Source organism: Anser anser (assembly GCF_964211835.1).
Source record: "Anser anser genome assembly, chromosome: 5".
NCBI classification, from domain to species: Eukaryota; Metazoa; Chordata; class Aves; order Anseriformes; family Anatidae; genus Anser; species Anser anser.
Window position 1 is genome coordinate 10,583,512 of NC_139725.1, and position 14,715 is coordinate 10,598,226.

Consider the following 14,715-nt stretch of genomic DNA (forward strand, 5'->3'; position numbering starts at 1 on the left):
TGTTGAGGCTTAGCCCAGAAGAGTCACCACAGAAACAGTTTTTCCAGAAGGTGAAGTTCATGGTTAAATATTTATAGCAAGAAGCAGAGAACAGTGAGAGCTTTTAAGGACCTCAAGCAGCCACAAACCCCTCCAATTACTTTTCCAAAACAGGGACCTGTCTCTACTTCTGCAAGCAATTACACATTTCTTCGATGAATGAAGCAAGTGTCTTTCAAGTCATCACAGCCTGTATGTTTAGCTTTTTAGATGCTATGTTGTCATCCCTGTTTTACTGGTTTCCAGTGATGTGATTAAAGCATTTCTGTCAGATCATCTACTAAATGCTCTACAAATCATTGTTAGAAATTGAAGGAAATGAAGTCTTGCATGAGGCTCTGTACTAAAATTGCTCCTGCACAGAACTACCTGAGACAGCTTTTTCAAGCTTGTCCAGATTTCAAAAATGCAAGCCACAATACAGTCAGCTTGTTTCTGGTGTACTTGATCTCCTATGAAAAAATGCAAAACAATATTCATACAAATTGTCATCTAGCAGCTACCTGCAGAAAAAGTGATTTCAACTTCACACATAGCAAAAGTCGCTTTGATATAGCTCCTGTGAATTTACACAAACTGGGGCACTTCGAAAATTTTAATTCAAAAACCAAAATAACTCACTGCCAAATTACTGTCTTTGCAATTTCTACAGGAACTACACCACTGGACCAAGTCCATTCCCCTTTAGGGGAATTATTCCAAGTTAATATTCACAGTTCTGATTTATCTCACATCTATTATGAAAGTAGAGTAAAAGTCTATTATATCCCTAGTCCTGAGCATTCAATATTTACATGCTTAAGATAATGAAATGGATTTGATTGACATGGCAAATGCATATGGAAAGTCTGTGCTGGGACAGGCAGCTTTCACACATCAGCTCTGTCACCAGAACATCAGTGTGAATCTCCCTTTCCAGAATAAATGTGGAAACGGCTAAGTGATTCACTATAACTACACTTCTTCCCCTCACGTGGGACAGCACAGCTATTTTCTCCTCTGACAATCTTCTTCACTCTTAAAGACTTGTCCTGTCCTCCGCATCTCTACTGTTTACTACTGAATGGGAAACCAAGTCTTGGAAAATCATCTTGCCCAGACATTCCAAAAAAGCATTAAACTTGCATGGATAGCCAGTAAAATAGAACCTCAAGTAAAATACTGGTTCAGTATTAACTTCTTCCAGGAGTTGACTAACCAAATAAATACCTTTCTTAAGCAGCTTTCATCAAAACAGATCAGTCAACATCCATTTCTGACTCCTCTCAGACTTCATTCTTGGAGTGTTTGTAACCTCAAGGGCTTCCCACATCTACAATGAATACCACAGCTGCAAGACTATTCAGCATAATAAGGTTTCTTCTGAACATTTAGAATAAGAACACTTTTATATACTGTTCTTCCCCCACCCCAAATCTTTTACTGAGGAAATGACAGTGTCTCCCTAGAGATTCTCTCCTCAGACTGATCATTAAGTTTTAAGTATTCATAGATACTCCATTCCTATTTAAAGACCTGTCACAACACCAACATACTTTTAGACAACAAAAACAAGATTCTCAGTTGCTGTTCTTTCATGAAGCCAAGTTGAAAAAAAAGACACATACTAGGTACATAGTTGCTCAGTTGTTTTATGCAAATTATTTTTAAAAACAATTTTTACTAAGCAGCAGAAGAGATTGAATGACTACATTGTGCAATATCAAGACATTTCCTTTAAATCATATCAGCTCATATACTGAATAATGATTATAACTAGCGAGGAAGTTTTCAACTTATTTTTCTCGACTCTAAGGGTACTTATCATGGATGAGTGTAAAAAGCAAGGTAACATCTTGCAGCAGGTAGACTGTGTGAAAATGCATTAAAGCAGCTTTCTCTTAAGTGTTCATTTAATCACCTACGAAGAAGAGCAATAGATCTTTTCCTGAAATGGTTTTTCAACCAAAGATGGACCTTTCAAATTCTATGGGACAAAAAGCAAGCTTCTCAAAGACAAGTAGACTTACTGTGGTTCACCCCCCACCTCCTCTAGCACAACAGGGTAGAACAGGAAACATGGAGAAAACACAAACCTCTGTGGTCAACATTACAGAGCTTTTGGGTAAGTGGGTCAATTATCCATACAATGGTATTATTTAAATATCCAATAGTTTTAGATTTAACTAACCCTTAGAGGCCGACAAATCAGTGAAATGCAATCTGCTCTTGCGGCTGTTTGTGTACTGGACATTTTGATAAGCCACCTAATAACTTAACCATAGTAACCTGCCTATGTAGAGCCATGATTATCACAAGATTATCACAAGAGGGCTGATTAAGAGAAACAGTTTTCTGGAAGCAGAAGAAAGTTTTATTCGTTAATAAGCATATAAGGTAAATTGAAGCATATCATGTCTTTAATTGAAGGACATTTAAATAGTAGCTCTTCAGTTCAAACTTGCTAATTTAACTACTCATTGTACCTTGCCAGGCTGGGAAGTTTGGTATACAAAACACCAAACTCAAATACAAGTTTGGTATTAGCAATAGCAGTTGGATTGAATTTTCAAGGCAAGTTAATCCAACATTAAGCCCTAGTTTCTTCTATAAAGATAGAAATGACTGAAAGAGCAAGTTGTCAAGTTAACCATATTTGTTCTTTCAAACTGCTTAGTCATTAAATAATGCCAAAAGGACAAATTTCCAGAATATCTACGTTACACAGAACACTCATTTTCTACTTCAAAGCACTACAGTTGTCAATGCTAATTTTCCACTACAAACCAAAATCCAATTCCCAGCAATGACTACTCATTAAGTGGCAGATATCAGGTAAAGTTCTCTGCAATTCATTTCGACAAATACTAACAGGATTTCCCCAAAACACTTCAGAACACATACTTCTTTACACCGTAATTGCCAAACAGACATGCATTTTATGAGCTCATTGGGTGAGAAAGGAGGATATGTTCCACATCTCAGTCCTGCATCAAAAATAAAGGAATATAAACCGCTTCCACTTTCAGCACTAGTCTGAATTTCAGAGATGCAACACAAATGATTAGCCCAGAGGCCTTCCAAATTCAAGGGCATTTGTTCTACTACACAGCTCCCGAAACAAAGCAGAATCTCCGTGGAAATATAACCCAAATTAGAGACTTCTTTACTGCAGAGTACTGAATGGAGGGAAAAACAGCTTCAGTAACATTCCCCTCAAAAATCTGTGTTCATTTTACAATTCAACATAAAAAAATACAGCACAAGCAGTGACATGACTAATCATCACATTTCTCTAGGTGCCAAGTAGCTTCCTGTGATGTCCCCACTTAAAGCAGGATTAAAAACAAACTTTTTATAGGTGTTTGGGATGATTTTTTTGTTCCACTTATATGGATTCTGGGATAATTTAGGCTAGAAAGGATCCTTGGATGTCACTTTTGGTGTGACCTCCAGTGTTTGTACAAGCAGTCACTTGGCTAAGATTTGAATGTAGGAGGGAGCTACTGAGACTCTATTGGCAGCCTGCTCCATTGTCCGGTCACCCTTGTAGTTAAGAGAACCTGGTATCCAACAGCAGTTTCCTATTTTTGAACTTGCATTCCTCATCTCTCATCACACTACACTAAGGCCACTCCTTACCTTTCTCTTCCTCTCACTGAAGCACAGCTCTCTCAGACTCCCGTGTGTAATTTGCTCCAGCCCCCGAGTATCTTGGTGGCCCTCTGCTGGACTTGCTCCATTATGTCAGCCTCCCTGTGGGGACAACCAAACTCAGCACAGGACTGTGGGTGCTGTTCCAGAAACACTGCAGGGAGATGAACAAATACTGCCTTGCCATTCTACTCCTCTTTACAGCCCCATGGAGCCTAACCAACTCTCTATTCATCCTTTAAGTCTGCTAGCCAACCTCTATCTCACCACTCTGGCTATCAAGATTCTCTAAGACCTTGTCAAAGGCATTAGAGAAAGCCAGGGCATACAACATCCACAGCTCTTCCAGGTTTAAATCTGACAGGACAGGTGAAATTTATCATCAGTAAATTGAAATGCAATGGTCAATCTGTTCTGTTCCCAGTTACAGCTTGAACTTGCTTCCAGCAGCATTTGCTCCACAGCCTTTACATCTAGAGACACATGAAGCCCCAGGAAATGGAAGATATTTGCCTGAGTCCTATATCACAACAGGAGGCTAGTGTTGAACACATCTGACATTTTAAGAAAATTATGGCACTCTTAGCCTTGATACCCCTTGACAAGACAAGGTGAATAATCATTGAATGAACTGGTGGAAAACAAATACATGGCCTAATACGTTTAAGGAGTTCCTTTCCTGGACACAATTTAGGATGAAAGGAGTATTGGTGACCAAGTTCAATAGTAAAACACACATCTTCCTTCATTGTACATCAAATAAATAGATGAGAACTACACCACAATATATAGTTTCCAACTAGACAAAGATATTTAATTCTAGTAAATTAAACTTTGAGTACCTTAACTAAGCTTTATATATCAAGGTATAACACATCACTGTTCCTTGGACCATTTCATTTTACATTGCTGATGATTCTGTCCTACTACAAAAGTAAAAAAGCAGGTATGAAATGAGTTTACTCTGTTGTGAAGTGTTAAATAAAATCACCTGGGGCAAACTGTAAGAATATTCATAACTCAGGTGGAAAAAAACCTTTTAAAAGCAGCATGGCAACTAACCTGTGTAATAACTGGATATTAAGCAAGAAAAGTCATTTCCATACTTTTACATTCAAGAATACTCGAAGCAAAACTGGTCATGTATTCTCATGAGAATTATTTCACAACAGGAAAAATCAACATTTTTTCCATTGTAACTGCAGAGAAATATGACAACCCCCCTTTTTTTCCTTAGGCCTATTAGAATGATTTAGTGAAGATTCACACTTTTTTTTTTTTTTTTTACATTTTCACAGTATTAACCTATCTTCTACAAGCTGAAATATCAGTTCATGGGGCAGTACACATGCCCCTATGATACAGGCTCTTCCACTTGCTATTCTGAGGAATTTCCACCTTTCTGAGAAGAGCCCTTCATTGTAGAATTATCATAAAGAAAGCGTAAGCCTACAGAAGAACAAAGAGCATTGGATTCTTTAACCCTTACCCCAGCATCATGTGAGGCACCTGAACACTCAATACACTTGACAGCTTATGCATACTAATTGAAATACTATTTGGTTTTCAATCCAAAATTATAAAGCAACAATTTTCTAAACTTCTTCATCGAAAGTATTGGTGGGAGGCCACCTGAGACACGGCTTCACACTTCAGTTCAAATACCAATGCTACTCGCACTGATCTAAGTTAATTATTCTCACTTACTCCCCAATTAACCTGACTGCATTAGCTTCTGATTTACACATCTCATACAAAGAACAGGAATTGACAACTACCAAAATCAAAATCCTGTTTCAAGACATCTACTTGTTCATATTTCCATCCAGGATTCGAATCATTCTTCCTGTGTGCAGCCCCAGACTAATTATTTTGTAAAAGACTTCAGTAGTAGTAATTGTACTTAACATAATGTAGAATCCAGTACTGATTGAAGACTTCTAAGCACTTAACTTTTGGCCACTATAACAAATTAAATTCAGAAGGCATAACCATGCAGGCACAAAGACACAAGGTGGTCCATGGCAGTGTCAGTCACAGACCGGACTTCTGGAGAAGGACATGGCAGGTGTCTTCTGCAGCTCTGACAAACAAGCAAACAGAGATCCTCCTGAGAGCCACTAAGCCTTTTTTTTTTTTACTGCAAAATGAGGAGTTGACTCAACTCTGCAAAGGTTACCTGTGTGGGGCTTTCATCTACCATTTGAGCTGTGAGAAAGCCAAACAGTTTCCATGGAAACTAGTAACATAAGCAATTTTGCTACAACAAAAAGAGAGAGGAACTATTGGGATAAATTCAGGATTGTAAAAAACACTGACAAAGGAAGGGTCTTAATATAGCACTAAGTCACAATAACATCCCTCTGACAAGTCATTTCAGAACTCTCAAGTAAGCATTGGTACAAACTCTAATGCCCCCCATCCAACTTAACAAGTGCAAGTCCCAGACCCCACAATATGAACCCAACTGGTCAGCAGAACATGTCACATAGGGCAGGCTAGTAGCTTTCCAAGCTTCCCAAACTCTAAATGCTAATTTTCAACACAGAACAAAACAGCTCACTTAGGAGCTGAAAAAAACATGAAAAACCCTCCAGAAACACCAGGCTGACAGCATCAATAACCCTAGGTTACCAACCCCAGCAGGTTCAGAATTTCTCACATAAAACCAAGTTAAACTTCACCTTGCCAGAGATTTCTTCAAAGAAAGCTTCCCTTTTGGAGGAGAGTAGTAACAAGCTGACAGGAAAATCTTCTATGGGTCCCAAGAAATAGGCAAGCATGAGCTGACACCCTGCAAGATGCACCTGCAGTGATTTTGGTTCATCACAAACCTTGGGTGTGCACTGCAGCCTCTCCCTGAACACTCATCTCCACCAATACAGATCATGTTATACACCCCTCCAAGAACTGTTGTAACATTTCATTTACAGTTAAAAAAAAAGCAATTACAACAATTTCTTCAGCTTTAAACTACCTAACCAAACAGAAATATTTTATGCTATTTAATTCCTTTCCCTCCAACTTCCCTTTGTTGCCTTGAGCATTAACACAAAAGCATGCAACAGTCTTTAAGGCATGTACTCCAGAGGAACACTGCCTTTCACCGAAGGAGACAATCTGAAATGTACTAATATCACTGAAGTGTTAAGTAAATGCAACACAGACTAAATAGGAAGAGATTCAAGTTGAATAGTTCTACTCTAAAAACTGAGCAACAGCATGTGAACACCCTATAAAACCATAAAATTACACAATTTACATAGATACTAAGTATTATACAATAAAAAGCAGAATTACAGACTCCTTGTACAAGTCATTCAGACATGCATACACATGAAGATAACCTAGAGGCATTTTTAATGGCTCATTTTAATGGATTAGGGCTGCAGAGTCCCTTCGGAGGACTCCGCCAAAGAAGTTATCAAGTTCTGGTACAATAGCAGCAACCATTCCTTTCAACGTTACTTTGTCATAAGACCTTACCTTGACATTTTTACTGACCTAACCATAGGCACATAGGATTCTACAACAGAGTTAGACCTGAAGTTTTTGTCTTGAATCTCCAATTGTCACTTTTTATTCTGATCTTTCCTTCTATTCTTTGTCTTCTGGTTAGTCACTACAGCAAAAGCAGCACCCAGAGATCATCAATAACTTATTTATTCCTTTCCCTCACAGTACATATAAAACAGCCATTAAAATATCATTTCAAGATGCTGGTGAGAGAGGAAACATATTTGAAACGCAAAATTTAATTAAGCTTCACACTTAGAAAATTTACCATTTACCTTGCCCTCCCAATATTAAAGCATACATTGCATAAATGGATAAAATATAGATCCCAACCTCACATAGTAACAATGGAAAGATTGATTAGAGAAGGGATTCTAAACAGAGGCAGAAGTCACACAAGAAAAGTTAAAACTAGCCATAACAAGATTTCGCTGGAAATTAGTTGGGAGTTTCTATTCATCAACAAAATGAAGGACAAGTCTCCTAGCAGCAGAGGTTGAAGCAAACACTCCTGCATCCGATCAGATGAGGTAATAGATGCAGGAAGAAGTCCTCAGTCTGTTGACACTTCACAGACCCGTGATTCTATTAATACCTTTAGAGCAACAGAAGATGAAAAATTTCCCAGCATACCTAAAAATGCTCATTACTGTAATTCAGGGATATGTTGGAAATACAAAATAATAATGTCTAACTGGTTTATTAGGAAAAATTGCTTGACTACACAGGAAAACGGTTTCTGATCCCTGAAAGAAAAGGCACTGCCTTAAAAAGAAGCACTTTTGAAGGGGAGAGAAGCAATGAGCTGACCTACTTTCTTTTCTGAACTACCAAGCTATAAATTATTGACTTCTGTCACACATTTCCTTGTGGTTCTCTGTGGAAATAGGACGACCAGAGTCTCCATGCTGCAAATAAGAGCTTCTCATGCCATGATTAGCAACTCCTTTGGGGTGGGAACAAAGGGTTACAATGGTCTAGAAAGTATCTGAGCACCCATGACAAAGTAACAACAGACAGGTTTCTCAGAGATGCCCAAATGAGAAGCAGCTATCCATGCCAGCAGCACCCTATCACAGAGCTGATCATCACCAGCAGTCTGCTCAACACCCATCCCAGAGCACCTGAGCAATTACAAAACTCAGCATTCCAAGGCTTCAGACTGCAAACTGGCATCTGGGACTATTTGAATCCTGTTTCCTCTTCCATTTCAGAGCTAAAGTCAGATACTGTCCATATCTACAACAGATTTATCCATCCATCTGCTAAAATTGCACAGAAAAGTATAATGCACAGGAAGGGCACCAATGGAAAACACAGACCAAGCCCATTTATCACCCCAAAACCTACTCTATCCCTTCTGAAGAAGTGCTTTCTGATACTTGAGTATGATTACAGCTCAGCAGCAAGCTGCTAACTGACTATCACACAAACAATGTTCTGATATTCCCCCAGCATCCTCTCTAATTCTGCTCTTGCCCCACCTACAGCCTCTCCAGGATTCACCTGTCCAACATCTCCAATAGCAAGGTCAGCCCAGTTAGAGCACACCTAAAGAACAAATCAGTCCTAAAGACTGTTTCTTCCTCAGGTTATGAAGCCACTTACTTCAGGGAAATTGTTCCATGTTTATCTCAGACTTGAAGCATTTTCATATATTTAATCTCATTGTCTCATAATCTCTGAAACAAGGCATTTCTTTAAGCAGAGTTATTATACAGCAAGTACTAACCAGATTCCCATACAGCATAATGTACTCAGGCTACAAATGCAGTTTTTATTTGCATCCTTGAGTAAATAATTACAGCGTGTGTTATTGCAATGAACTACAGCAGCATTTCTTTTCCACCACTTTTTTCCCCAAAATGCAAAAACTCAATTCAGGTCCATTAAGTGCTAGTAAGTAAAGTTGGAAAGCCAAAGAAGTGAACTTCTCAGCTGTCAAGTTTATATCACTTATACAAGGGGACAAGGATATTTGAGTATTAAAACAGAGACGCAGTGAATTGTATCAAGTATTACTGCAAAGCAAATGAAGCATGAGACAGGTGATATTTACTATTGCTATAGAGTATTACCAAGACACTTCCAATTTCTCTGCCTGTCAGGAGACTGTCCATTTGTGTTTCTGGATGCTGGAGACTTGAAATCCTTCATAACTGTTACAGAACCCCGCTTATTTCACTGTCAGGCTCTTAGCATAGAGGAAGGAGGTCTTGGTCCTGGCTGCAAGGGAACACCAAAAGAAGCAACAACCCAGGTCCTTGTGAGGATGCCTGACCTTCCACTTCACACAACCTGCAATTTCAGGTTTGAATTTTCAGTACCAAGTGCCCTCATTATTTATTCCTCTGGAAACTGAAACTCAAATGTTTTTTAAAGTCATTTAATGATGGTATACATTAGACCCAGGCATAAAATCTTGTTGTTTAACTAAAATGAATTTTTCACAAACACTGCTAATTAGCTGACAGAAACATGCATATCATTCTTTTCCAAGCACAGCGTTACCTGGAAAAATACTAATTGGAGCTCTTTCAAACACACACTTTGGTACTTGAAATAAATCACAAATCGCATCAGAGAACAAAAATGCCTGGAAGTGATTTCTCTGCCAGTTCAACATGGTGATTTTGCAACTGTACATATTTAGCAGTAAATTGTCAATACAAGTGAAATGAACCTGACTACAGTTATTTAAAGGAACAAGAGAACAAGTGGCAGTATAAAGAAAAGGATCATCAACCAGCTGTTTTAATTCACCTATACACACACCAAAACAAGTGTAGAGTAATATACTTGTAATACAAGAAAAAAAGATGGGCAAAGTAGTGCATAGGGCTTTTCTGGTTGGTACAAATTGCACTCCAAAGTGGACAACCACTGACCCCCTCCAAACTCAGACTCACACTGAAAAAACCTCCCTTCAAGGTTGATGCCATCACAGATGCCAGTACAAGTGCACGCAAGTGTTACATGATGATAAACAAGCTTTATGACAATTCCTAACTACCACTCTAAATATAACAACTTGAAAAAATGGCAATGATATTCACCCCAACTTAAGCTCCACATGCATTGCCGTTGCCCAAACTTCACAAATTTTAAGCAAGAATCATTTATTTAAGGTGCAATGACAAGTCCTTTACTTCCCTCCCTCGGAACATTAAAAAAACTCAAAGTACTCTTTATTTGATCCTTTCAGGTAGTGACTTAGCAAGGAATAAGGAAAGCACTACCATCACAAGAGCTGAATTCAAATTAGTCAACAGGTGTGCTTAAAGCTTCTGGGTACTCTAACAATAAAAACCTGGCACACAGAACACTTAAGGCAACAAAATGAAGACTTGGCACAGAAACATTTGCATTTGCCAAGAACAAATACTCCCTTTGAGTGAAAATAGAATTGGAGCTGATCAAAAGGTTTTTTTGTTTTGTTTTGTTTTTAAACCAAGTCAAGAGAATACTATATGCACCAGAGAAGACTCCTAACTGCAAAGAATTTGCTTTGGACTAGAAGACCACATTCATAATCTGAAAAACCACACTCATTTAGCTGAATCTACTTTTTTCAACCTGTTATTTTGGTACAGTTGGTCAGTCACTTACCCAGTCCTATGATGAAACATCACAGGCCACCTGCCTGGGATGTAGCTGCTAATTCAGCATATACAGCATTTCTTATCTCAGAAGTATTTCATGCCTTTACTTCAAATATGATGTTAATTGCATTACCTAAAAAATGAAAAAAAAACCTCTGTTCTGGATTCGGTTGTACGTAACCCACAGTAATGGAGTAGCTGAGGAATTTTTCAGTTTAACATCTTGTTGGGCAGACACTAACAGAGAAGCTTAACTGAATTTATGCAACAATCATTACTAGAAATCCCCACCTTATCAAGGTAACATAGAATGAGCCAAAATGATGTTCAGGAAATCAAATGAAAACCAACATGGATTCAGTTCCTGCAAGTGAAATACCTCTGCTTTTTCTTGTTGGGGGATAATCAAAGGCCCTTCATACAGAGCTTTGAAAGATAATAAAAATACTCTAGCTATCACACTGAAATAGTTACCTTGCTTCAAACCATACCTTTGTGGCCTAAAACCGCAAACCTTCCACATTCATATGAAGTCTGCTTTTCACACTGATTAAGTTTAACCACCTCCACTTTCACTACCAGCAGTTGCTTAAAAATCCTGCAGCACAGCCTGCTCTCACATAGCAAAACTTCCTCACCAGAGACACCTGTGATATGTTGGGGTCAGGTTATTATCAATTCCACACCCACATTTTGAGTGCTATTGAGCACCAACTCCATATTAATTAATATAAGCATAAAACAAACACCAGGGAAGTTAGAAAAGAAAGCTTTTTTCTCCCCTCTACACTTCATACTATCTCTTCATATATGAATTTTATGTATATTTTTTTAACCGAAAGAGGAACAGGTAAAAGTAATAAAGCTTTACTCTCTCCCATTGCTTATCTACCTAGAAAACCACATTTTATTCACTACAAGATTTTTCTGAAACAAGTGAAACCAGCATATCAATAATGATGACATCTGGAGCAAGACACCAGATAAAGATAGCAAGGAGGACACATAAAGCCAAGAACCTGGGACATGAAACAGAACAAGTAAAGCTAAGCTTTGCAAAGCTCTAAAAGAGAAAGAAAACACAACGGAAGTCACAGAAATCAGCAAAGGCCCCCAGGAAAGAAGAAAGCCAAATTCCCTCTCAAACCAATGGCACACAACATAGCTTTACAACAGCAGAAATGCTAGAAATAACTCCATCACCACCAGCAGCATTAGCTTGGCATACCTGTTTGCAGAATGGCAGTCAAACACGTCCCATGCAGAAGCATGCTCCCTTCTGTTCCCGTGCAAGGAAAGCCTGAAAACCTGAGCTCAGAAAATCCCTTCTAAAGAGAAAGGCAGACTTACACCCTACACCTTAAAACTCAGACACTCCCTAATTCCCCAGCCAAACAGGACCTGTGCCCCGACCTCCAGCTTTTATAGCAGAGGGCAGCACAGGTAGCAGCACTCAGCGTCAGGGCTGCAGCAGGAGCCGTCAGCAACATTGCGCACACCTTTGTGGCTCCAGGTGGCAATCAGGGTGTACGTGCTCACCCTCATTTTGTGCCCCCTGAAAGATGGAAGCATAAAAATATACGAACTTAGAAACGTTCCCCAACTGGATCTTGTTGTGCGCTTTGTCCCGTGCAAAGGAGGCACCGAGCGGTGCTCGGGTGTTCAGGCAGCACAAGCAGGCACAGCCCGTCTGCTGTCCCTTTGTCCCCCCATACCTTCAAAGCAGGGGGATGTTGGAGAGCACATCCTGATGCCCCTTTTCGGTACCTCTTCCTGGACTTGTTGTCCTGGTATTTGTCTAACCCCCTTTACTTGACACCGTCTGCCTCCACAGAGGACAATTACAGAAGTCTGTTCAACACCATGTATTTGCTCTCACTTGCTTTAAACTGAGCTGGTTGGGGTGCCCGGTACCGAGTGCTTAGTGAATAGCAGTGCCACCTTCACCAGCTCTGTCACCGTTGGGGCTTGGTGAAATTAGACCCCAGCCCCAGCATTCCCTTCCCCTCACCAGGCATCACAGCTGCCCCATCCCTTTAGTCACTTTGCTGACCCTTTTCTGACTCCGTTGGGACTTTCCTGAGGTGTGAACACCAGAGCTGCACACTGGTCAGGAGTACGCCAAGGCTTCATATAGCAGCAAAATGATACCTTCTCTCTTGTGTTTCACAGCCCTTCTGCTGTGTCCCAACATCTTGATGAAGCAAATATCAAATCAAATCCAGTCTTCTGTTCATACAGCAGCAAAATGATACCTTCTCTCTTGTTTTTCACAGCCTTTCTGCTGTGTCCAACATCTTGATGAAGCAAATATCAAATCAAATCCAGTCTTCTGGACAGAGGGCATTTAATAAATTTCTGACTGAAAATGTTGTTGGCATCTCATTCTGTTCCACAGCTTCACATGCAGTGTGACTGACTTGTGTTTAGAGCCATACACTACAGGAGTGTTCAGGGGCAGGTTTTTTTTTGTTTGTTTTATTTTATGGGATTTGTTTCTGGTACTGTGAGTAATTAGAAATAAAAATGTTTTTCCTTACATGTTGACCCATCAGCACGAATAATATTCCTTTGAGTAGTAAACTAAACTGCAACAAACTTCCATAATAGGATTACCCACGACAGAAGCTTCTAAATGTTTAAAGAGCAAAACAGGATACATCTGATGCAGAGCATGCCCCTGGCATGGCAGGGTCAGGTCTTAAGGCAATATTTGGCCCTGGCCAGAATGAGAGCTGAAATCCAGATCCTCCTCTCTCCATGGACGTCCCATATCCTTGGACAATAACCATATATATTTTTTTAACCTCTGGGGTCACTTATTCCAGCAGAGGAGACAGAAAAAAAATATATGAGTAAAGGGGCAATAAATATTTGCACAGCAAGTCTGCTTACATCGGACCTCCACCACCAGCCAGACCGGTGCTGTACAACACCAGTGCCTGACCCTTCTCGGAGAAATCCCTCCTGTCACAAAGAACAGATTATCTGGGAGTGGTAGGGGCGCAGGTGGGACATGGCCACGATGAGAGCAGTGCTGGCACATTGGGATGGCCAGGCCTGCAGGCTGTGGTTGAACACCTCCTGCCCTGCCCTCCTGCGCCTGGGCTGGCAACCTGCACGCGCTGTTTTCTTGAGAAGAACTGAGTAAAAATACATTGATTTAAATTCCCACACGGTTCATAGGCACATGCCCTCACAGAATGCCTGTTCCCAGGCTGTGTGCCACAGTACACAAGACATACAGAAATTTTGCCCACCTGTGATCACAAACAAACAAAAAATTCTGACCCCACTGCGCGGTGTGCTTTGTGGTCCATTTACACTGCATATTAATTTGCTTGGTGCAGTGCGAGAAAGTCTTCTTTCTCACCTGTCAGGTAAGACCATAGAACAGCATGAATAAAAATAAACAGAACAGGTGGTGTCTTGCGTTGCCATCCCTGTCCCTGACCCTGTCCCTGTCCCTTTTCATTTCCCTTGTTTTCCTTTGTTTTCTTCCTTCTGGTAAGATCTTTGGCTTGTTTTTATATCTTTAGTTTTCAATATTCTTCTCCCCTTCAATAAGCACTTCAATAAGCCCAGTACTTTTAATATGATTTTAAGCCTGCTATTTGCAGGAGAAATATTAGAAAGATGTAAAATGTCCATTTTCAGGGGATATGTATGATGTACATGAACATATATGATGCCCTGTCCAAGGATGAAAACCCCACCTAAATATTTACCAGATGACTGTATTGGGTGATGCAGCATGTGTTGTTTCAAAGATACCCAGACTAAGTAAAAGCCAGTATGGCTTTTATACCCAGAGCTTGTACTTCACAGTCCCTGGGAACAGAGGTTCCTCATATCATGATTTTCAAAGCATGTATTTTCAAAACAATCTGTCACGTTTAATCTTAGCTATACCTTTGAACTTCCT

General features: G+C 39.8%; 1 protein-coding gene across 13 annotated transcripts in view; it reads right to left on the reverse strand.

Annotated features, from left to right (window-relative positions):
• ANO3 (anoctamin 3) overlaps window positions 1-12,210 on the reverse strand; it is a 262,481-nt gene extending 250,271 nt beyond the window's left edge. For 3 of the 13 annotated variants that reach the window (XM_083838214.1, XM_083838222.1, XM_083838208.1), the window contains exons 1-3: window positions 12,019-12,172; window positions 10,798-10,923; window positions 3,661-3,774 (exon numbers count right to left, since the gene is read on the reverse strand). Coding sequence is in view for 2 of the 13 variants with exons in the window: in XM_083838227.1 (XP_083694353.1) it covers window positions 12,019-12,061 (43 nt within the window). In the remaining 11 variants the exon portion in view is untranslated. Of the gene's footprint in view, window positions 1-3,660; window positions 3,775-10,797; window positions 10,924-11,281; window positions 11,480-12,018 lie in introns of those variants that run through there. The other 10 variants (XM_083838216.1, XM_083838224.1, XM_083838215.1 and 7 more) reach the window with 8 other exon arrangements.
• Between the last annotated feature and the right edge of the window lie 2,505 nt (window positions 12,211-14,715).